The sequence below is a fragment of the Squalius cephalus genome (genome assembly GCF_949319135.1).
Source record: "Squalius cephalus genome assembly, chromosome: 16".
Lineage (NCBI taxonomy): Eukaryota > Metazoa > Chordata > Actinopteri > Cypriniformes > Leuciscidae > Squalius > Squalius cephalus.
Window position 1 is genome coordinate 2,747,804 of NC_137137.1, and position 25,644 is coordinate 2,773,447.

Sequence of the window (25,644 nt, forward strand, 5' to 3'; positions counted from 1 at the left end):
CATCACGTGTGTGAGGACGGATTAGTCTCGGTGACTGGTGGTCGGTCAAGCTGACACAATCCATTGATGGAGCATCTGGTGGAGGTTAAGTCAGTGTGTGTAAGTGTGTGAGTGTGTAAGACGGTTACGCCGCACGCCCATCTGCCGGTGGAGGTGCTAGTGAAGATGAAAACCCCTTTATCCCACTTCAATCCCAGTCTAAATCTGCAGTTTCCAGCCCGATGTGTGTGTGTGTGTTAAGGACTGCTATCATACAACACACTTGTCCTGATTGTCGTTTTAAAGGCTCTTGCAGCTCTCATCTGAGATCTCGGTGACATTAAAGGGATAGTTCACCCAAAAATGAAAGTTCTGTCAGTAATTACTCTCCCTCATGTTGTTCCAACGCCGTAAGACTTTCGCTCATCTTCAGAACACAAATTAAGAGATTTCTGATTAAATCTGAGAGCTGTCTCACTCCCCCATAGGCTTCTAGGTAATCGAAATCTGCCATCCCAGAAAAGTTAGTAAAGACATTGTTAAAATAGTCCAAGTGACTACAGTGGCTCAACTTTAAGTTTATCAAGCGACGAGAATACTTTTTGTGCGCAAAAACAAACAAATAACGACTTTATTCAACTATTGATTTTCTTCTGTGTTTCTCTGAGTGAGTTCACGTAGTGTAACAGCGCAGCGCTTCTGGGTTGTACGTCAGAACGGAGGCTCACTATTGGCCGACGCTGGTCATGTGTGTGATGCGTGTGATGCTGGCCAATAGTGAGCCTACGTTCTGACGTACAACCCAGAAGCGCTGCGCTGTTTTGTATTTTTTTGCGCACAAAAAGTAGTCTCGACGCTATCTATCTATTATCTGTCTGTCTGTCTGTCTGTCTGTCTGTCTGTCTGTCTGTCTGTCTGTCTGTCTATCTATCTATCTATCTATCTATCTATCTATCTATCTATCTATCTATCTATCTATCTATCTATCTATCTATCTATCTATCTATCTATCTATCTATCTATCTATCATGTCTGAATCAACATGAACAGTTTAATTATTCTCATATTTGGATTATTCGATTCAGAATTAAATTGGGACTTTCTCAGTTCAGTTTTGATTAGTGCACAATCCTGCTTTGCACAACTGGAATGTGAAGAATTCCATAAAAACCCCTCACACACTTGACCTTTAACCTCGGCCTGCTCTAGGGTCGCAGTCCCTGCAGTGTGTGTATGCAAGTCAACTTTGCATAGAAATGTCTCCTAATTCTAAACCTAATCGTGGTTTGTACCCGCAGGTGTGTTCTGCACGGTCACGTCTGAAGTGTGTGTGTCTTCTCCATGCCAGAACAACAGCACCTGTGTACCGACTGTGAACGGCTACGAGTGTGTGTGCTCTCGCTCTCCGCCTCTATTCGCAGGTGTAAACTGTGAGCTTTTATACGACCCGTGTGAAGATGCAGGCTGTGTCTCCGGGTGCAACAGCACTTTAGGAACGGAGAACTACACCTGTGTGTGTCCCGACGGGTTCGACGGACTCAACTGCACCCTGGACATCGATGAATGTGAGAGCAGCCCCTGTCCGGGGGTCAAGAGCTTCTGTGTGGATGAGGTTAACGGATACTCGTGTCACTGTCCCAGCGGATTCAGCGGGGAGGACTGCAGGACGAGGGTACGGGACTGTGCTGATGATCCGTGCCACAACAACGCCACCTGTGTGTGGGCGCCGGACGGGTACGAGTGCCAGTGTCCCGCGGGGTTCAGGGGTCAAAACTGTGAAGAAGACGTCGACGAGTGTGTGTCGCAGCCCTGCAGGAACGGAGCCATCTGTCAGGACGGTCCTGATGTGTATCACTGCTACTGTGTACCTGGTTTTCAAGGTTACCACTGTGACATCGACATCAACGAGTGCGCATCCCAACCCTGTGAGAACAACGGGACGTGCATCAACGGGAAGGACCGCTACATCTGCGAATGTTTTATTGGGTTTACAGGTAAGGACTGTCAAAAATACTGTGGCTAGCAAGCAATATCCGTCATTTCTCCATCTCGGTTAACTATAGACCCGATATAGTCCGGCTGTGAGTAACTCACTTGTAGACAAAATAACCGTGAATTTGGTTACATGTCGTTTATGCCAAAATAACTTGCGAGATGTTTGATATTCCATCATGTAAGCAAAGTCAACTGTGATTACAAGGTGTTTGGTTTCATTTCTTCACTCATTTCATTTCTTTGTTATCTAATTGATGACTAGTCTATTCTTGAGCTATGGTTTACACGTCTATTAAATATTCACTGACAGCCCAAATTTTGCCTTGTTTCTTGACATCTCGGCTATTAGACGTCTTTTAAACGCAAAATTGCTTGCTGGGTACAGTGCTAATCTACTTTAATATACACTTCCAGTCAAAAACAATTTTTTTTTTTTTTTTGCAACAAAGAACACATTTACAATCATGAAGACCATAAACGAAACATTCGATTACAAAATAAGATGGTTACAATACATGAGATTCTGGAATAAACTAAAGCGTATTATATTATCTTATAAGCATTAGAACATAGAAGAGTCTGCTCATTCTTTATGTATTTTTGTTTTATATATTTTAAAATAATAATAAAGTTGTGAATATGTATGAGTTATATTATATTACTTATTACATACTTATTATTACACAGTACTTAAATATATAATTACACTGTAACAGTGACACCTTAAAATAAAGTGTAACCAAAAATTCTTATATTTGAGTTTCTTTGGACATTCTCTCTGCCGACTTTACTGCTAATAATTGTTTATTTATTCATAATTATTTTGAAATATTTTTATATTTGAGTTTCTTTTGACATTCAGTCAAATGCACTGCAAATATTTATTTATTAATTTATAATAATTGTTTTATATTGTCTTTTGGACATTCTCTCAGCCAACTTTGATGCAAATATTTATTTATTTAGTTATTTATAATAATTATTTTATAATATTTGTATATTTGACTTTTCTTAGACATTATCTCAGCCGACTTCACTGCAAATAAAATGTATTTATTTATTTATAATAATTATGTAAAAAATCTTATATTTTCTTTTCTTTAGATGTTCTGTCTATCAATTTATTTAAAATTAATTATTTAACTAGTTTATTTTATATTTATGTTTATTTATTTATTTATATAATTTTTCTAAAGAGTAAATATATAAAGAATTCTATTTATAGACCATTTTTATTTGTCTACAAAAACAATTTCAGACATTTAAGCAGTTTTTGAAAGGCATCTAAAAAGATATTAAATAAACATCATGAAAAAAGTTCAGTCAAGCTTGTCCAAATTTGACTGGTACTAGTGTATACCATGGTACTGAATGATTATCGTTTTCATACTGCACCATTAGAAGATATACAATGTCCTAAAACAATGTTTAAAATCTCTGTTAATGTTATATTGGAAACTGCATGTGTGTGTGTTGTAGGAGTGAACTGTGAAGTGGACATTGATGAATGTGACGAGGATCCCTGTCAGAACGGCGCCACCTGTCATGATCACGTGGGTCTGTACACCTGTGCGTGTGTGCCGGGATACGAGGGCATCAACTGTGAGCTGGACATCAATGAGTGTGACAGTTCACCCTGCCAACATGGAGGGACGTGTTTGGATATGGTGAACAGGTGAGTGTATTTGATCAATCTGAGGTTTGTCATCTGATAGGTTGAGTTCTACAGGAACAATGAATATGCAAATTAGTCCCCGCCTCCACTCAATCACGCCTCCACTCGATCAGTGACGACCTGATCCACTCGCTTGATTGATGAATTTGCACATGGTTTGTCTTAAAGCATATTAAAAACACCACATAGACATATAAACAGTCCCCCTGTGGTGAAATCCAGCTTTTAATGCTGTTTATATGTCTATGTGGTGTTTTTAATCTGCTTTAAGACAAACCATGTGTAAATTCATAAGTCGACTCCATTGCTGAGTATTTCCTCCTTAAAACTGCAGTGAACCAAAGACAGTCTCAAAAACACACTTTGAAATCGCTGGTGTTTCTGACGTCACAAACTACCTTGAAACCAATCAGATCAACATGTGATCGTCAACCAGTGGATCTCTGAGCTGAGTGAGTGAGTGGAGGTGGGGCTCATTTGCATATTCATAGAACCGCGTATACTAAATGAGGCAATGGTGTCAAGTTACATTCAAGCTATTGTAAGGAAAAAACTTTTAAATATGTAAGAGATAAAACTATTGACTACAGGGGGACTTTAAAAGTTTTCAAATAAAAATAAATCCAGGTTGCTTAAATACTGTTACCGTATTACATATGTATTGTGAAGTATTTAAGGTGGAAATATTAAAGCATTAAAGCAGGTTTTAGCTACATGGAATGAGTTTAAAAGCTTTTGTACATCATTAAACTGTAAACACTAAAACACTTTGTGAACAGAAATGATGTTTGTCCTTTAAAACAGTTCAAACCACAGCTCATTTCTTCACACATCAGACTGTGCTTTGCATTACAGCTATGAGTGTGACTGCAGTGGCACTGGATTTATGGGCTCTTTCTGTGAAGAAGACATCCCCGAGTGTGTGTCTGACCCGTGTCTGCACGCTGCCACCTGCCAGGAAGGAGTTAACCAGTATTCCTGCCTCTGCTGGCCAGGTAACCAATCTTTAATTCGGCCTGTTCATCATACCTTTATTGTGTTTATTCATGCATTCAAAGGCCCATTTTGTTGCTAATCAATTCCAGCATTATAGTGTGATGAAATCAGTGATGATCTCTTACACCACACTGCCACCTAGAGAAACATGTATGCAATTGCAAAGAGAACCATAAGATCTAAATGGACATTAGCATTGAATAAATACTATTTGTGGTATTCTGCTGCTGGAGCTCTTCTGCTTCGAGGTTTGGTGTGTTGTGTGTTCAGAGAAGCTCTTCTGCTTTGAGGTTTGGTGTGTTGTGTGTTCAGAGATGCTCTTCTGCTTCAAGGTTTGGTGTGTTGTGTGTTCAGAGATGCTCTTCTGCTTCAAGGTTTGGTGTGTTGTGTGTTCAGAGATGCTCTTCTGCTTCAAGGTTTGGTGTGTTGTGTGTTCAGAGATGCTCTTCTGCTTCGAGGTTTGGTGTGTTGGGTGTTCAGAGATGCTCTTCTGCTTCAAGGTTTGGTGTGTTGTGTGTTCAGAGATGCTCTTCTGCTTCAAGGTTTGGTGTGTTGTGTGTTCAGAGATGCTCTTCTGCTTCGAGGTTTGGTGTGTTGTGTGTTCAGAGATGCTCTTCTGCTTCGAGGTTTGGTGTGTTGTGTGTTCAGAGATGCTCTTCTGCTTCAAGGTTTGGTGTGTTGGGTTTTCAGAGATGCTCTTCTGCTTCAAGGTTTGGTGTGTTGTGTGTTCAGAGATGCTCTTCTGCTTCAAGGTTTGGTGTGTTGTGTGTTCAGAGATGCTCTTCTGCTTCGAGGTTTGGTGTGCTGTGTGTTCAGAGATGCTCTTCTGCTTCGAGGTTTGGTGTGTTGTGTGTTCAGAGATGCTCTTCTGCTTCAAGGTTTGGTGTGTTGTGTGTTCAGAGATGCTCTTCTGCTTCAAGGTTTGGTGTGTCGTGTGTTCAGAGATGCTCTTCTGCTTCAAGGTTTGGTGTGTTGTGTGTTCAGAGATGCTCTTCTGCTTCGAGGTTTGGTGTGTTGTGTGTTCAGAGATGCTCTTCTGCTTCAAGGTTTGGTGTGTTGTGTGTTCAGAGATGCTCTTCTGCTTCAAGGTTTGGTGTGTCGTGTGTTCAGAGAAGCTCTTCTGCTTTGAGGTTTGGTGTGTTGTGTGTTCAGAGATGCTCTTCTGCTTCAAGGTTTGGTGTGTTGTGTGTTCAGAGATGCTCTTCTGCTTCAAGGTTTGGTGTGTTGAGTGTTCAGAGATGCTCTTCTGCTTCAAGGTTTGGTGTGTTGTGTGTTCAGAGATGCTCTTCTGCTTCAAGGTTTGGTGTGTTGTGTGTTCAGAGATGCTCTTCTGCTTCAAGGTTTGGTGTGTTGTGTGTTCAGAGATGCTCTTCTGCTTCAAGGTTTGGTGTGTTGTGTGTTCAGAGATGCTCTTCTGCTTCAAGGTTTGGTGTGTTGTGTGTTCAGAGATGCTCTTCTGCTTCGAGGTTTGGTGTGTTGGGTGTTCAGAGATGCTCTTCTGCTTCAAGGTTTGGTGTGTTGTGTGTTCAGAGATGCTCTTCTGCTTCAAGGTTTGGTGTGTTGTGTGTTCAGAGATGCTCTTCTGCTTCGAGGTTTGGTGTGTTGTGTGTTCAGAGATGCTCTTCTGCTTCGAGGTTTGGTGTGTTGTGTGTTCAGAGATGCTCTTCTGCTTCAAGGTTTGGTGTGTTGTGTGTTCAGAGATGCTCTTCTGCTTCAAGGTTTGGTGTGTTGTGTGTTCAGAGAAGCTCTTCTGCTTTGAGGTTTGGTGTGTTGTGTGTTCAGAGATGCTCTTCTGCTTCGAGGTTTGGTGTGTTGTGTGTTCAGAGATGCTCTTCTGCTTCGAGGTTTGGTGTGTTGTGTGTTCAGAGAATGCCTGATGCTCAGATTGAACTTCAGCAGATCGTCTTGATCATGTCTACATGCCTCAATGCATTGAGTTGCTGCCATACGATTGGCTGATTAGATATAATTGCATTGTTGACAAAAGAAAACCGATTACTCACATTTTATATTATATTATATTATATTATATTATATTATATTATATTATATTATATTATATTATATTAAACAGATGTCACATTTTATTATTTTATTTTACATCATATATTATATTATGTTACATTTTATACATTAAAAAAAATATATAAAATACTGGTTTAAAAACATTATAAACTTTATAAACTTGTGTTTTATTTCCTCACTCCACAACAAATCCTTTACATTTAATAGTATTCAGGAAAAAAGCAATATAAGTATAAAACAAACAAATCATAGTGGATTCAGATTATAAAAACTGTGACTTATATTCCATAAAAATAGGGTAAAGTGTTTTGTGTCAGTCCATCTGTTCAAGTCATAATCTTCTCCACGGAGCTTTTACCTCACCCAACTTTTTAATCTTTCTTTAAACTTATTAACAGTTACATTTCCCCTCGCCAATGAAGCAGAAGCACACGAATGCTCTTATAAATGCTGCTTAATAGGGCTTAGAGGTTAAAGATCTGGGAAGGCTTGATCCGTGAACTGTCACCATTGCTCTTCACCTCTGGCTGATCCAAGTGTGAAAGTCGCTTCGGATTAAAGCATCTGCTGAATCACAACAAATTAGATGTTTTAATGCTGCTTAAAAGTGTTATTTTAGGACCATTGAGAAACTATTATAGTTTTAATTTATATTTTGAATCAGTTTTTATTTTATATATTTATATTTAGGCTAATGTACTGTTAAAGTTTTGTTACTTTGTTGTGTATTTTTTTCTCTCTCTCTGTGTGTGTGTGTGTGTGTGTGTTTATTTCAAGTAATGAAAATGTTTTTTTAAAAATGTTTTTAGTTTCAGTTTTAGCTCAGTATAAAATCACTGAGCTGCAAAAAACGTATGTACCTATAACGTATTTTGACTGTATTTATAGCCTACTGCATTGCATTAGATATTAGTTTTTATATATTTTCTATTCACTAACTTCCCTTATAATAATAATAATAATTTTTTTTTTGCTCATAATTGTCTTTTAATCAGCTGGTGATTTTTAGTGGAAGTATGAAATTGGGTTATTTTCCTTAACTAAATCTATTAAAAACATTTCTGTTAAACATTTCTGTGAAATAAAGCTGAAATAAAATAGGCCTATCGATATTAGTTGGAAAACTTAAACTAAACAAAAAAATGAAAATATTTGTCTTGGCAAACATTTTTAATAAGTTTAAGTTGAAGCACTAAAATGATCAACTGGAAATAAAAATAAAATAAAATTGAAATAAAATAAATTAAACCTAAATAGCAATATTTGAAAAACATAAAAATAAAAAGAAGAAAGCACATAATGAAACTAAACTTAGCATGAACACTAAAAAATGTGTGCCGTCAAATCAATTAATTGCGATTAATCGCATCTCACACACTTGTATATTTACAAACTTGACAGCACTACTAAAATATCAAATAAAAGCTAATTGAAAATATGAAGTATAAAGTCATGTATTTCATTCTGTATTTCAGGATATGAAGGCGAGAACTGTGAGGTCGACGTGGACGAGTGTGACGCGAGGCCGTGTGTGAATGGCGGGGAATGTTTCCAGCGCTCCGACTCGAGACACTACAGAGTTCTGCCTGAACTGGACCAGGACTTCAGCTTCGAGAAGGCGTCTGGATACCTGTGCCACTGTCCCGCTGGGTTCACTGGTGAGAAACACCGCTGACCGCTGCTCACAGAGCATCGAACCGCATCAGTAACCACAGCGTCTCTGTTTCTCAGGTGAAAACTGTTCAGTGAACATCAACGAATGTGAGTCGGCACCGTGTGAAAACGGAGGAACCTGTGAAGATCTCGTCAATGCATTTCAGTGCTGGTGTCCGCCGGGGTTCACAGGTGTGTACGTCTGCTCCGTATGACACCTATCCTTTTCTAAATGCACAACATCGGCTAAATGGACAACATAGGCTCAAAAAATAGGCTTTTCAAAACTCAAAAAATTTACCTATACACACAATTCAGTGCAGTTTCCAGATGAAATTAACACTAGTGCCATTAAAACATCAAGAACATTTATCTTCTTTTTGCACAATGGGGTGCAGATCATCGATTAACAAAGACTTATTTGTTCACCTCAAATGACCTCAAAACTCTTTTATCATAATGCATGATTTTCAAACTAGTGCATTTTGACTATTGCATCACTTCACCAGCTCCGCATGAGTGGCTTTTCCGACTCGGTAAACTTGCTCGTACAGCTACACTGCAAAAAAAGATTTTCTACCTCAGTATTTTTCTCTTGTTTTCCAGTACAAATATCTAATCATCCTTAAATCAAGATACATTTACTTGGGAAGCAAAATGACTGAAGATAACAAATGTCTTTACACTTAATGTCCCCCTGTAGTCAATCATTTTATGACTTAAAACTCATCTTTGATCACAAAAATGACATATTTAAACATTTTTTCCTTGAAAAAAATGTATTCTTCATACCTTCATATAGCTTTAATGTAACTCGACACCCTTGCCTCATTTAGTGAGGGTCGTGGTTCTATGAATATGCAAATGAGCCCCGCCTCCACTCACTCACTCACTCAGCTCAGAGATCCACTGGTTGACGATCACACGTTGATCTGATTGGTTACAAGGTAGTTTGTGACGTCAGAAACACCAGCGATTTCAAAGTGTGTTTTTGAGACTGTCTTTGGTTCACTGCAGTTTTAAGGAGGAAATACTCAGCAATGGTGTCGACTTATGAATTTACACATGCTTTGTCTTAAAGCGTATTAAAAACACCACATAGACACATAAACAACATTAAAAGCTGGATTTTCACCACAGGGGGACTTTAAAACAAGAAAAAATGTCTGCTTTTCAGAAGAATCTGTTTTCCCTTTAAATGAATGGGATAGTTCACCCCAAAATTCACTTCAACAAATGAAGTGGTACTAGATATTCAAAAAACATTATTTACTCTAATAAATGTGGGAGTAAAACTGAAGAGCTCTGTATAAACTCCCACCTCAGTCTTAATCACAGAGACACAGTTTGAACTTGGGTTGCACGATATTGAAGAAAATTGCGATATGCGATAATAACTCATTAAATAATGCGATATTCGATATGCGATACGATAATGCTTAAAGTGTGTAAAATAAACTTAAATTATCTTTAAAACATCTTTAGAAATTATATAACCTACATACGTGTTTCACATTCAAAAAAACACCCCTACAGCTTCTGAAAGTGAACATCAGTGTTTTACTGTAGCATAAGAAGTGTTATTTTAACATCATTGGGGTTTAGGGGTTCAGGTTATCCTACATTAGGGTTATTTAACAACAGAAACTGAATAATCACATGTAAAAATAAAACACTGCTTAGTTATCACTGTATGAATTAAATATAAACTGATTCTTATTAAAGCTACAAAAGTTATTCAGCCGAGAGTGAGTGATTTTCTCTTTGTCGTAAATTCATGACCGCAGTTATATACATTTGCGATATTTCAATAATTTCGATATAGGCCTAGTTTGAATCATAGACATGCTCCAACTTTAAGAAAACAAATCCTGTTGTAATAGTGTTTTAGTGTGAAGTGAGGTGAGACGCTTACAGGAGAGCTGCTTAAGACAGATGATCCTGAAAGATCAACAAACACCCACAGCTTGGACTAATGACTTCAGGATGCCGGATTTCAGTCGTCTAGTTGAGTTTAGTTCATTTCCAGCGCTCATTTTCTCAATTCAACTCTGATAGCTTGTCGAGTCACTTTTGGCCAGTGCTGTATATCATGCGTATAGCGTTTAAAAGTGGTGTAGTGCGTTCCAGGCTTCCTGAAACCTTCCCACACGGACACAGACTCAACCCACATCTCCAGTAATGAGTTGGCAGAAACATTCCTGATGTCAGCACTGACAGGAGCCAGCTGGGAAGGGAGGGAATCTGTGGATTATTATCACTCATCCCTCGCACTTGCTCCGGGACGCTCGGCACCGAGAGCTCCGTCCACTGTGGCTGTGCGTTTGTGCAAAAGGGAAAAATACAAAGAAGCTGGAAATAAAGGAGCAACGAGAGAAGGAGGAAGAAAACATTGGAAACTGTCACTCGTGTCAGGAAGAGAGTGACTCCGCCGGGATGAGAGGACTGATAGTGAAAGTCATTTGCAGTGGGATGCTTCTCCTGACAGGTAAAGTGTCGGAGCGTTCTGGAAGTCATGTGGAAATAACCTGCAGAAAACTCGGGATTCTCCTGTCCATGAAGAGCGACTGGTTCCTTCCTTTGAAATTCAATTTATGATGAATGATATCATACATAAACTGTAGAATGTGTTCTGGATTTTCAGGCACATAGTTATTATTGAAAAGCACAAATAAAGACACTCCTGTTCAACGCAACAAGGGATTTTCTCACTCAGTATTTTTGTTTTTTATTCCAGTGCAAATATGTACAATGACACATGATAAGAAGTCTTGTTTTCTGAAAAATATGTATCATAAATAAGTTTATGTTTTTTTTTTTTATGGGGTCAGAAAAATAAACTTGTTTTCCTCTGAATTAAGTGCATTTTTCTTTAGAAGAATTTCTCCAGAAAACAAGCCTCTTATTTGATGTTATTTTGCATATCTTTATTTAAGAATTTTAGATATTTCTGCAAGTGGGGGCAGAAAAATAAACGTATTTTCCCTTTGCATTAAATTTCTCTGAAAACAAGACTATTATTTTATTGTATTGCATCTCAAGTAAATGTATCTTGATTTAAGAATTTAGATATTTGTACTGGAAAACTACTGTAAAAAATACTGTATGTCCGCTCTAGGTTTCAGCATATTAACTTGTTTTTTCCCATATATATATATATATATATATATATATATATATATATATATATGCATGATAAATGTAACTGTTGTGCAACTCTGCATCGAATTGAGTTATCAAGTCAGTTTCATTTGTATTGTGCTTTTCACAATACACATTGTTTTCAAGCAGCTTATCCATAATCTTATTTGCAAAATGTATTACAAGCAACTCTTTACAGTTTGCACTGACTCTGATTATAATGGTTGCTCAATAACAGCTCTCTCTTGTTGTGTACTGGTGTAGTTTGGTCATATTTACAGGTACAGTATTATTATTCACAGCGGTAGTCAACAGTAAACACAATAAATAAACTTCAGTTAAGTAGAAGCAACCGTTCCAACCATATGCTGGCGTGCCAATCCTTTTACCAGGATTACATTACTAAAAGGCTTAAAGTGAATGCAGTTAAAAGTCAATTTATTTGTTTTTATCTCACTGTGCTGTTAGTAATTGATCAAGGTTGCAGTTGCTTCATAAGTTTCTGCTTAAGATTTATATTGTCAGTTGGTTTGTTGGCTTTGTTTTCTTATGTTTTCTTCATTTGTTTGATATATAATTAAAGTATAATCAATCACTTTCTTAGTCACGGGATCTCTAAAATCCTCATATAAAAAGAGTGTCGCGTAGGGCTGCACAATTCATCGAAATAAAACTGGAATCATGATATGGATTATTGCGAATATACATTTAATTAAATAAATATATGTGTTGCGTATTTCAAAAAGTGTTAGCCATAATATTAGTAAATTTTACAACGAAATATTACAATAGTAATTTTGTTTATATTTAGTATTATTGTATATTTTATGTAATATTATTATCAACAACAAAAATAAGGCTTAGCATATTGTTCTATTATATTGCTTAAATATATATTTTTTAAATTTTACAGTAAATTATTACAATAGTAATAGTATTCATTTTTATAGTATTGCTATTATTATTATATGATCCACAATAATAATAATAATAATAACAAAATATATTATTATTATTATCTTTTTATATTATCTTTATATTTTTATATTATATTATTTAAATACTTTATTTTTTTTACAATAGTAATATTTCTTTTTTCTTATTTTTTATTTAGTATTATTTTTTATTTTATTTATTATTATAGTATTGTTATTATTATATTATCAACAACAACAGCAATAATACAATGTATGATTATATTTTTATATTATATTTGTTTTTATATTGTATTACTTAAATACTCAATTTTTATATTATAATGAAATATTACAATAGTAATAGTACTTAATATTATAGTATTATTATATTATCAATAATAATAATAAAACATTGTCTTTTTATATTATATTAATATTTTTGCATTTGTATTATATTACTTAAATACTTAATGTTTTTTACAATAGTGATCATTTTAATTTTTTCTTTAGTATTATTATATATTTTATGTATTATTATTATTAACATTTCTTCTTTTTCTTCTTCTTCTTTATAGTCATATTGATACATAATCCCAAAATTGTCGCCGAATTGTGCAGCACTACAAACAAGCAAAGCAAACCAGGATGTTACATTTTAAATCCTAATTTTGATCAGAAAACTGTGTTGCATATAAAAAGTTTTTGAATAAGACTAACAGTTTTGTAGAACAGCAGTCTAAAGCCTCACATGACCTGTGTGTGTGTGATCCCCCTGCAGGTGTGGTGTGTGAGATTGACGTGGATGAGTGCGAGAGCGAGCCGTGTCGGAACGGTGCCCGGTGTGAGGATGGCATTAATGACTACATGTGTTACTGTCCTCGTCCTGCGCGGGACCAGTTGCCCTGGGGCGGCCGGGACTGTGACGTCGTATTGACCGGGTGTGTGAACGACCCCTGCCTGAACAGCGCCACCTGCTGGCCATCACTGCATGGAGAGGAGCATCGACACACCTGCACATGCCCTTCTGGTTATCATGGGGACCGATGCGAAACCTCCACCACCTTCTCTATGACGGGTGGAGGTTATGTGGTCTTGGAGGTTTCACACAGTAACCGGAGTCGCCGGGATGCGGGATCACAGGCGCCGAGTGTCCAGATGAGGTTTAGGACGACTTTACCAGATGCAATCCTCCTCTACCGGGGAAGCCAAGAGCACTTTTTTACACTGGAGCTGAGAGGGGGGAATCTTCTCTCCAGAGCCGAATCTGGAGATTTAAGGCTTGCTGTGACGTTAACCGGGGAGTTCAGTGACGGCCTCTGGCATGAAGTCTCTGTTAGTGTGGATGAGAGACTCGTTCTGACCCTGATATCAGAAAACACGACCGCAGAGGATGGAGGACACAACCAGCTTCTGTCCTTCCAGCCGAAGGGCTTGGAGAAGACACACATCGGAGGCGTTCCTCAGGAGTTCCTCAACAACACGGCGTCCGGGACGGGGTTCGTCGGGTGTTTGGAGGATCTGCGTGTAGATGCTGAGCTGGTTTTACCCAGAAGCCTCAGCTCTCAGTATGTGCAGATGGGCTGTGAGAGGAGCGAGCGGTGCCGTCCCGATCCCTGCTCTGAGCGAGGACACTGTGTGGATCTGTGGACCGACTACATGTGCCAATGCCACACGCCGTTTCACGGACACAACTGTTCAGAAGGTGAGCTGACTTTTAAATAACAGCTTGCCGTTATGAATTATTAAATTATGTGTCAATGATATGACTTTTATATATAAGCCTTAATTTGGTAAGCCTTAATTTAAACCTTATTTGATGCCTCTATTTAATAAAAAAAAAATATATATATATATATATATACACACACACACGCGCTACTGTTTATGAATTAAATTTAAGAAGATTTTTTTTGTGTGAAAGAAGTCTCTTCTGTTCACTAAAGCAAGGCTGCATTTATTTGTTTCAAAATACATCAAAAACAGTAATATTGTGAAATATTGTTTACAATTTAAAATAACTAGAAATCTTTTGTAACATTATTACACATTTTTATTTTTAATTTTTTTACAGGATATCATTCTAATACGCTGATTTGCTTCTCAAGAAATATTATTATTATCAGTGTTGAAAACATTTTTTTTTTTCAGGATTCTGTGATAAATAGAAAGTTCAAAAGAACAGCATTTTTCTGAAATAGAAAGCTTTTACAACATCATAAATGACTTTACTGTCACTTTTGATCAATTTAATGCATCCTTGCTGAATAAAAGTATTCTGCTCATCAAGCCTGCATTTATGATGAAGATTATAGTAAAAACAGTAATATTGTGAAATATTATAATAAAAACTGTTTTCTATGTGAATAAGTACTAAACTGTAATGTATTCCTGTGATCAAAGCTGAATTTTCAGCATCATTACTCATGATCCTTCAGAAATCACTCTAATATGAGGATTTGATGCTTAAGAAACATTTATGATTATTATCAATGTTGAAAACATACAAGCTTAATTTTTTTGTGGAAACCATTATACATTGCCACTCAAAAATTTGGTTTTAGTAATATTTTAAAAGTAAAAATAGAAATGTATACACCAAATATGTTTTAATTTGACAGTAAATACATTTATAATGTTCCTAAATATTTCAAATAAACACTGTTCCCTAAACTGGATTTTGTGAGGAAACTACAGTTTGTTTGTAAGTTGAGTAAAAACTAATTATTTACTAAATCATAGAAATATAAAATAGATTAAAAAAATATTTTATTGGTTTACCTGCATGTCCTGTGACCATAAACTAATATCACAGAACTATGAACATGTTGTTCAATTATTGAAATATTAACTTAAAATAGTAAATATTTTAAATCAGAGGCTGACAAAAAAAGTTTGCGAATCCTTGCGAATCTTTTGCATTTTACAGCGGGTGTTTACAGCATTTTACTTTCTCCAGTTGGTGATTGTCGTTTGAACCTTTCTGGATCCGCCATCAAATTGATAAGTTTAATTATATCAAGTGCTGTGAGAAAAGGCTATAAATCTCCTCCTCCAACATCCTCACACTCATAGCCGACTAGCCGAGACTCTTCTTTATGTGGACAGATGTGACGTAATGACGTAATGACGCAAACACATGCTCGAATTTCCCACGGAAATCCACCGGTACCACTGGAGTTAAAAACATTATTACAAGCTTACCGTTTTGAATCGAGCTACGGCAAGCAGAGAGTTTTGAACACTGGCTGGTTATGTACTTGCTCAAACATTTATTATGGATAATTTTTAACCCAAAAAAGTTACAGACTGCAGCTTTAAACAAATCTTAAGTCTCCTAAAGTAGGCCTTATCAACTATAAATTCTTGTTTTCTTATTTTTGAGGTGTGCATGTTTTCTTTCGTGATGCTTTTCACTAAAACTTTTAAGCGTTCTCCCCAACAGAGCACTCTTCATGGACGTTCAGTCACGAGCGCAACAGAAGCTTCGCTGCGTTCCCCATCCTCCAGAAGCACGACTCAAACCTGAGCGTGTCGCTGTGGCTCAGATCACGGCATTCGGACGGCCTGGTCTTTCAGCTCCAGCACGACAATCAAGCTTACTTCTCTCTTTTTCTGAAAAATGGCTCAGTATATGTTGCGATATACAACTCCATCATAAAGGCCTCCAGATTCCTAACCGATGGGGAGAAGGTCTTTGTGGCTATTAAGAAACAGCAAGGTGTTTTAGTGTTTAACGAAACGCAGCAGATTTCTGCCAGTCATGTTGATTTTGAGGTGGAGGCGGGAGATGTGGCGTATCTCGGTGGGCTTCCCGAAGGAGGAAACACTGCACAGTGGGGCGGATACTTCAAGGGTTGTTTGCAGGACGTCCGGATAGACGACACACAACTGTTCATGTACTCGGGGAGCATCAGCCAGAAACCACAGCATTCAAGCTACTTACCCAGAAACTCCTCGAATGTGCTGGAGGGGTGTGTGGGCGACCAGACGTGTAAGGTGAGACACTACCCTTCAAAAGTTTGGGATCAGTTTAAAGAAATTAATACTTGTATTCATCAAGGGTGCATTAAATTAATCAAAAGTGACCGTAAAGACATTTATAATGTCACAAAAGATTTGATAAGCTTTACATTTAGTGAAGTGGAAAGAGAAAAACACTGCTAGCATGAATGAACATGTTTTAGCATACTGCTAGCATGAATTAGCATATTGCTAGCATGTTTTAGCACACATTGCTAACATCAATTAGCATATTGCTAACATGTTTTAGTACATTGCTAACATTAATTAGCATATTGCTAACATTAATTAGCATAATGCTAACATGTTTTAGCACATTGCTAGCATGAATTAGCATATTGCTAGCATGTTTAACACATTTCTAGCATTAATTAACATGTTGTTAACAAGTTTTCACACATTTAGCATGAATAAGAATGTTTTAGCAGATTGCTAGCATGAATTTGCATGTTGTTAACATGTTTAACAGATTGCTAACATGAATTAGCATTTTTAGGCTCATTTCCAACTTGAATTAGCATGTTGTTGGCATGGTTAACACGTTGCTAGCATGATTTAGCATTTTAGCAGCATAACTTATCATGCTGGTTACATGTTTTAACACATTGTTAACATGAATTACCATGTTGCTAGCATGTTGTCGAGCCAATAATATTGTTAACATTTGTCAAGCAAACATAATAAATGCTGTACTAATGAACTTTCTATTCATCAAAGAAGACAGGAAAACACAATGTATCACAGTTTCATCCAAGATATGTTTTTAACATTAATAATAATAATAAATGTTTCTTCAGCAGCAAATCATCATATTAGAGTGATTTCTGAAGGATCATGTGACACTGAAGACTGGAGTAATGATGCTGAAAATTCAGCTTTGATCACAGGAATAAATTACACTTTACTGTATATTCACATAGAAAACAGCTATTTTAAATTGTAATAATGTTTCACTATTTTTACTGTATTTTTGATCACATAAATGCAGCCAAAATCAAATCTTTCCTACTGTACTAACTTCTGCTGAGTGTTACACACTTTTCTGGTGTTTGTCTCGACTCCTCAGATGTTGTACTATCACACGTTGTGTTTGCAGATGAAGCCCTGTCAGAACGGAGGGAAATGCGGGGTCATCTGGAATGACTTTGTGTGCTCCTGTCCACTGAACTTCTCCGGGAAGACGTGTGACACGCGTGTGTGGTGTGTGAGCGATCCGTGTGACTCCGGGACTCAGTGTGTGGATCTGCCTGATGGTTATGAGTGTGAGTATCCGACTGACTGAGTTCAGTGTTCCCTGTTTTATTCTGTTTTTCTTGTTTAACTAAACTCAGACGAAACCCAACAAGTCATATGAAAAAAATAAACATTTAACCCTTATATTATGTTTCAGGTCAGTTTGACCCACAATGCATTTTTTGAGTTTGTTGGAAAATCTAGGATGTTTTCCTTGAAATCTTCTTGAACTTGACCCATACATTTAGTGGTTAAATGCACAGACCCAAAATACATTTTTAAATAATAATAAAAAATAATGTATTTTGTTATGTTTCTCAATATTTATGCATTTTGCAGACACTTTTATTTCAAGAAATGTATGTGCATTGAAGGTGTACATTTTTTGATCTTGGCATTTCTAGTGCAATGCTCTAATGTTAGAACTTCAAGAAAGCTCAGAAAAAATTTTTATTAAAAAAAAAGAATCTATAAAATAAAAAAGAATGTAAATAAATAGTTTTGTTTTTGTTTTTCATTGTGTAATTTTTGGTTCTTTGATTTGAATCCAGTTGGATTCAATTTGAAAATATGACATAATTTCACCAGTATTCTGTCAAAATAAAAGCTTTATGATTTGAAATGTTAAACTTTGAGGGTTTCAAAGTATTGCGTCAAAGAATATTAACATATTGAGAGAATTTAAGACATAAATATTAGTATTTTAACTTGTAGCCTAAAATAAAAATGTTCATATTATCACATTCATTTTTTTTTATTGAATTTTCATAGTTTATTGTAATTTATAAGAGTAATATATTTCTGTCATTTTTTTGTTATAATAATAATAGTAATAATAAAAACAACATTATCAGTTCAAAATGAAATATATGCAAAATAATAATTTACTGGCTATCATGTAATATTTTAACTTTTAGTGTAAAATACACATTTTAATATTAAGTACATTTTTATTGAATAGTCAGTTTTTTTGTAATTTACAACTGTAATATTTTCTCTCATTTTTATAATTAGAGTTAAAACTAATAATGATAATAAAACAGTAAAAGTTCAAATTGAATTTTTTGGCAGTCATGTAGAATTTATTTATATTATCAGATACATTTTTTATTGAATAGTCATAGTTTATTGTAATTTACAACAGTGATATATATCTGTCATTTTTTATAATTAGAGTTATAACTAATAATAATAAAAATGGTAACAGTCTAAGTTGCAATATATGACAAAATAATCACAATTAAATTGTATGGCAGTCATGTAGCCCTATATGAAAAATAATTAAAAAATATAAACAATTAAAATAAAACACTAGCTAAAAAAAGATCAGTTTACTTGCGCACCATGGCCAACATCAGAGAACCGTGACCATGCAAATGTGTTGTTAACTGATTGACATTTCCAGTGTACGTCAAGTAAATAATTGGATTAGTTCAAGTAAGTGTTAACACACTTGTGACGCCCTGTGTTAACACACTCCTCCTCACTCCAGGTTTAGCCAACGCCACATTTGAGAGCAACGCTCTGAGGTTCAGTGCCAACGGCTCCCTGTTGTTCCCGGTGACGCGGATCTCCATGGATCTGCGGACGCGCGAGGAGAACGGGACGCTGTTGCGCGCCTCGGACCGGCTGGAGTTCTTCTGCATGGGGCTTCTGAACTCCTCGCTGATCGTGAAGTTTCGTGAGGGTAACAGTCTGGATGTGCACGCTTTCACCAGCAACGTCCCCGTTTCGGATGGAGAATGGCATCAGGTGTTGTTGCTCTACTCATCCGTCTCGAGGAACTCCGCGTCCCGTTGGATGCTGGCCGTGGATGGCCGGATATCGGGATCCAGTCAGGCGTCTGGCAGCTTGGACTTCTTCAACTCCTCCACCGTGTGGCTGGCGGAGAACTACACCGGCTGTTTGGGAGAGGTGCGGATCGGTGGGGTTTATTTACCGTTTTCCGGACACCTGGAGGACGAGGCGCCGCAAACGTCCCAGTTCATCCGAGTTGGCGGGACGGCAGAGCCTCAGCTGGGATGCTCCGGCTCCCGCGTGTGTGTTTCCGAGACTTGCCTGAACAACGGCTCCTGCACGGATCTCTTCAATCTCTTCGCCTGCACATGTGTCCCGGGATGGACGGGCGAACGCTGCGAGGAGAACGTGGACGAGTGTGTCCAACAGCCCTGTGTCTTCGGCGTGTGCCGGGATCTGCCTGGGGACTATGTGTGCGAGTGTCCTGATGGATACTCTGGGAAGAACTGCCAGGAGGAGGTGGACGGGTGCCAGGAGCATCGCTGTGAGAACGGAGGCTCGTGTGTGAAGACGGTCCTGGGATACACCTGCGTCTGTCCACCTGCTCACACGGGCCCGTCCTGCCAGTGAGTGATGTCTGCAGATGATGGGGCCCGGGGCCGGTTGCAGAAACAGCCATTATGTTAACACAGTGTCTTAAGTTCCAGCATGACCCACTAGCAGTCAGTCTGGGGCAGTCAATCTTCCTTTTCGGAATCAAATTAGGCCAATCTACGTTTTTTTTATGTAACTGATTTTTAGGCCGTGTGTCCACCAATGCATTTTTTTCACGCTTGAAGCATTTGCCGTTTTTTACCGGTCGCCGAGAGTTGAAGAATGCTCAACTTTGGGTAAAACGCAGCGCTAATCACTGTCACTTTTTACCCAACCGTCCAATCACAGTGGAGGAGGGGCGGGACTAATACCACAACGTACACAGACGACAACAACTAGCATAATAACGGAACAAAATCATTTAAAACAAGAGCCAGAGAAAATGCGTTACATTGTATCGACATTTGAATATAGAATCAACACAGAAACAAAATATGTGTGAAATGAGATACTAGTAACACTTTCGCGGATATTCAAGCGGCATAACAAGCAACTGAAAAAAACGCAACGCTGCCAAAACGCTCTCAAGCGCTCATAGCTAGGCATTTTCAGCAGAGCGCCTAGTGTTTTCAGCTGGCTAATAACGCTTTGGTGGACACACGGCCTTAAAGCTACACTGTATGATTTTTACCCCCATCTAGCGGTGAAATTGTATATGACTACCCAGTGAAAATTAGTTTCTGTTCCTCTCAATTCCGAGGGCGTTTTAACTCCTACGGTGGCCGTATTATTCCAAGATTAACATGGCTTCCAGTTATCTACTTCGTCCATGACAATAATAAACAATACGTCTAAAATGAATAAAACTACAGGACAGATGTCAGGAGGTAAACGTCACCCTTGGAATCGGCTATCCCAGCATAATCAGATTAGGCTAACGTTACAATGTGTACAAAGTAAAAGCAATTAAAAATAACTAAAATTTACAGTGTCCTTTTTTTATATAGCTTAAAAAATTGCGCCTTTAAAACTATTCATTACCTGTGATCCGTCGCAGCACAGATTTATGTTACAAGGTAAACAATACTTTTTCACCATTGACGAGAGGATGAAGTTATACTAGAGGTCGTTCTGGCGTTATGCACAACCATGCTATGGTTAGACAAGCAACTATAAAACTTCGAATTTACACAAATGAATTACAACAGGCTGAATTACCTGTCGAGAAGAAAGCAGGCAACCTCGGCGTCCGTTTTAAAATCTTTTCTCCTCATGAGCTCTTTCCATCTGGGGAAAGTTACTCCAATATTGACTATGGTCTTGCTGATTTGTCTGTCGCGTTGACGTTTTAATTCTCTCTTTCAAATGTGAGTACGCACGCACGCACGCACACACGCATGCACACACACACACATACACACCACACTATCTTTCAAATCTGCCGGCACTCGAGAGCTGGCGAGTAATCTCCCCCTCGCATTCGTCACGGTGTCACTGAGTGAAAAACGCAAAAGGCGAAGCTTGAATTTACAGGTATGTCCCTCTTTGGCTAATGTAGTTTCAAGATGGAGGGGCAACATGGCGACCGGCATTCGAACCCCTCACCCGTATGTACTTTCAATGGCAGATTATAAACTTACGAGAATACTTTATTACTTGAAAGAAGTAAATATACATTAATGAGCACATATATTTTTTAAAGAACTAAGTGTTTTTTACTAAGAATCAACTAAAAAAGTTACACAGTGTAGCTTTAAAGAAAAAAAATTTATTGTCCATACTTGTTACACTAGTCTTAGAGGTTTATGCAACCGGCCCCTGATCTTTGAATGCTTACTTGTAGCTTGACACTTGGCTAATACACACACACACACACACACACACACACACACACACACACACACACACACACACACCACACACACACACACACACACACACACACACACACACACACACACACACACACACACACACACACACACACACACACACACACACACACACACAGAAAGAAGTCTCTTCTGCTCACCAAGGCTGTATTTATTTGATCAAAAATACAGTACAAACAGTAATATTGTGAAATATTAAAACAATTTTAAATAGCTGTTTTCTATGTGAATATATTGTTAAAATGTAATTTATTCCTGTGATCAAAGCTGAATTTTCAGCATTATTACTCCAGTGTTCAGTGTCACATGATCCTTCAGAAATCACTCTAATATGATGATTTGATGCTTCTTATTATAGTTCTTCTTAATATTTTAAATGGAAGATATAAAAATAAAAACTACATTTCATTTAAATTTTTGTTAAAGTTTTAGTAATTTTATTATTTTGTCATTTTTATTCGTTTTATTTTCTCAAAAATAGTTTTTATTTTTTTATTTCAGTTTTAGTTTTAAATAATTTTTGGGTGAAATATCACTTTAAGACTTTTGATATTTAAAATATAGATATTTAAAAAAGAAAATTTGGACTAAATCGCTCGATTAAGATTAGTTTTACAATCTCTCTGTAAGGGAAACAGGTACATTTAGCTCAAAGGGAATTATTAATTAATTTTATAGGGAATTTTGACAAATGAATCATCCTGTGCATTGTCAATTCAAGATCTTGACCAAAAATTGATGCACCTCTTGACATCACAACATTAATTTCCATCTCAAGGGAAATGTTGTATTGTCAATGCAAGAGTCCAGCTCTCTGTAGAGTCTCCTCCAGAACATCACAAACACTTTCAGAGAATTTAGGAGATGATTCTTCATGCTTCTCACAACCATTCCTTCACAATCTGAGTCTGATGAATCTTGACATTGTCATCCTGGAATATGGCCATCATGTTTCTTCATACATGGGTGTTTAAGAAATGAAAAGATACACACTCCATCAATGAAGGTTACAGCAGAAGAACTGTTGCCAAACATATAACACAGAAACATAATAATCACTGCAATAATGATCCGAACATAGACTCTTAAGCTTTTGCCTATTTAAATCTAAACAGCGACTTATAACCCTGTTAGCGAGGTTTGAAAAGTCGAATGCGTTACTCTATTAATCAACACTGCTGGAGGTTTGCTGGAAATTTGTGCCGAGTTTATCTGGGAACCAATTGATCCATATTCAAAGAAAAGGACCCTGGTTTGATTGAGTTTAATATCTATAAAGCCTTGTTGTATTTTCACATTGTATTATACACTCAGAAAAAAGATACAAAAGCTGTCACTGGGGTCGAACCCTTTCAAATGCTGCATCTTTGTACCTAACGTGTGCATATTAGTATCTCAGAGGTTCATATTGGTACCAATAGTGTACATATTAGAACCTTTTGAAAGGGTACCGTCCCAGTGATGGATTTTGTACATTTTTTCCTGAGAGTGTGTCATTTCTTTTATTGACCATTGATAATTCAGATGGCGTCAGTGTGTTGTGGATTCAGACTGTGAGAATGGAGGCGTTTGCACTGAGGGATCCTGGGGAAGGAACTGCACCTGCAGACCCGGCTTCAGCGGAGAGAGGTGAGATCACACACACACACACACACACACACACACACACACACACACACACACACACACACACACACACACACACACACACACACACACACACACACTTTCTTGTACATATATCTTTATGAGGACATTCATTGACACAATGCAATCTCTAGCCGCTTACCCTAACCTTACCCATCACAACTAAGTGCCTAACCCGACCCCTGACCCTAATCCGACCCTTAACCTCATTATAACCTTATCCCTAAAACCAAGTCTTGGCCCTCAATCAGGCCTTTAAAGGCTCTCAGAAAGTGTGGACCGGCCAAAATGTCCTCACTTTACTCTCTTTGTCCTCACTCCAATGGTCGAAAACTCAAACTGGTCCTCACAAAGATAGTTGTACAAGTACACACTCACTCACTCACTCACTCACTCACTCACTCACTCACTCACTCACTCACTCACTCACTCACTCTCACTCACACACACACACACACTCATCATGTGCGGATTATTACGCCTAATGGACTTATGCTTTACCTAAACATGTCCCTGGATTAACACTCCTTTCAATGTATTAAGGGTCTAGGAAGAAGACGACTAGCGTTTGAAAGGAATATCGTTTCAGTGCCAACAAAGCAGTGCTATATTAAAATGTATTTAGTATTGAATTTTCTTCATAACTGATGTACTGTACGTTGCAGCATTGCCACTGTTAATGAACTGAAGTGATCTTAATCTTGACACTGTTATCTTCTCTAGAGCGCTGAATTGAGTTTATTTCATAAATGATCAACTTTGGAACATTGAAATGTATTGAACTATATAAGTTGAGCAGAATAATGACACTATTGTCTTCTGTAGAGCTGAAATTGAATCCGTTCTATAATTTAAAAATGAATTTTGCAACATTCATTTAGTTCATTTCCTATTTATTAATGTCAAGCTGCTTTGCAACAATCTGTGTTGTGTAAATACTTGTGGTTTGTCTATTCATTAATATTTTGAATTGGCTTTTATTTTTATATTTTCACTTTTCATTTGAATTAGAATTTTATTTTAATGTTTTTAGTAATTTTATTATATACTTTTTGGTCGTTTTATTTGTTTAAAAAATTTTTTTAGTTTTGATAATTTTAGTACTTATTTATTTCAGTTTATAGGCAGCATTTCTAATTTACATTTTTTTTAAATCTCATTTATGGCCTTTTTTTTCATATTTAGGTTTAATCTATTTTTATTTGAGTTTTAGTTTTGGTATATTTATTACTTGAACTTATTTCAGTATATAGGCAGCATTTCAATTTCAGAATCTCATTTTTTTTTTTTTTTATTCCAGCTTTATTTCAATTAACAAAAATGACTTTTAATACTTTTAATTTTAGTAACAATAACAAGTGCAACAGAGGATGTTTATTTAGAAACAAATCATGCTTATACAGGAAAAATATTGAACTTGCCAGATTCGCACACAAATGTCTGTCCACTTTGCTCTATATTGCAAAATATAAATGGTGCTTTACAAGTGCTTTCTGCTTGTTTGCTCTGCATCTGTAATCAGGTTTATATAAGTCTACCAGAGAAAAAGTTTCTTTAGCTTTGATTCGTCACTTTAATGGTGGTATCTTTTAATGTAGATATACAATCCTTGGCACAAAAAAGCAGAAATGTGTAATAGACTGAGGAGTTTTTGTTTTCCAGATGTGAAGTGGATATAGATGAGTGTGAGTCGGACCCGTGTCTTAACGGAGGCACGTGTGTGGACAGAGCCAACCACTACCTCTGTGAGTGTGTGTCAGACGTCAGCGGAGAAAACTGTGAGAACACGGTGAGATCTTGCTTCTCTTCAATCAGCTGGTTAATGCTTGGGCCTTTTGTTTCATCCATCTTCTAGGGCCCTAACAAATCTGTTTGTCAATTTTACCAAATTCTTTTTGATTTTTAATTCTGTTTTTTTTTCTGTTTACATTTTTCTGTATTCGTTTTTTTTCCTCTCGTTAATATAACCATGCCTAATTAATTTAAATCATGTAACATATACAATTTAACAGCAATTTATTAAAAGTAAAAAAAAAAAAAAAAAAAAAAAACTCTTTTAGGGCTCTATGAAATCGAAATTTTTATTTTTCTGGATTATTTTTATTTTTATTTTTCTGTATTCCGTTTTATTTACACATTT

General features: G+C 37.0%; 2 protein-coding genes across 4 annotated transcripts in view; both read left to right on the forward strand.

Moving 5' to 3' along the window:
* LOC307173423 (uncharacterized protein) overlaps positions 1-25,644 on the forward strand; it is a 308,702-nt gene that overhangs the window by 95,015 nt on the left and 188,043 nt on the right. The window lies entirely within an intron of this gene.
* The window catches only part of crb2b (crumbs cell polarity complex component 2b), a 38,577-nt gene that overhangs the window by 8,921 nt on the left and 4,012 nt on the right, over positions 1-25,644 (forward strand). Inside the window, exons 2-12 of the mRNA XM_079896371.1 lie at positions 1,278-1,973; positions 3,454-3,649; positions 4,505-4,644; positions 8,146-8,328; positions 8,402-8,515; positions 13,160-14,083; positions 15,824-16,377; positions 17,498-17,663; positions 19,127-19,997; positions 23,382-23,486; positions 25,167-25,293. Coding sequence (XP_079752497.1) covers positions 1,278-1,973; positions 3,454-3,649; positions 4,505-4,644; positions 8,146-8,328; positions 8,402-8,515; positions 13,160-14,083; positions 15,824-16,377; positions 17,498-17,663; positions 19,127-19,997; positions 23,382-23,486; positions 25,167-25,293 — 4,076 coding nt within the window. The remainder of the gene's footprint in view (positions 1-1,277; positions 1,974-3,453; positions 3,650-4,504; positions 4,645-8,145; positions 8,329-8,401; positions 8,516-13,159; positions 14,084-15,823; positions 16,378-17,497; positions 17,664-19,126; positions 19,998-23,381; positions 23,487-25,166; positions 25,294-25,644) is intronic.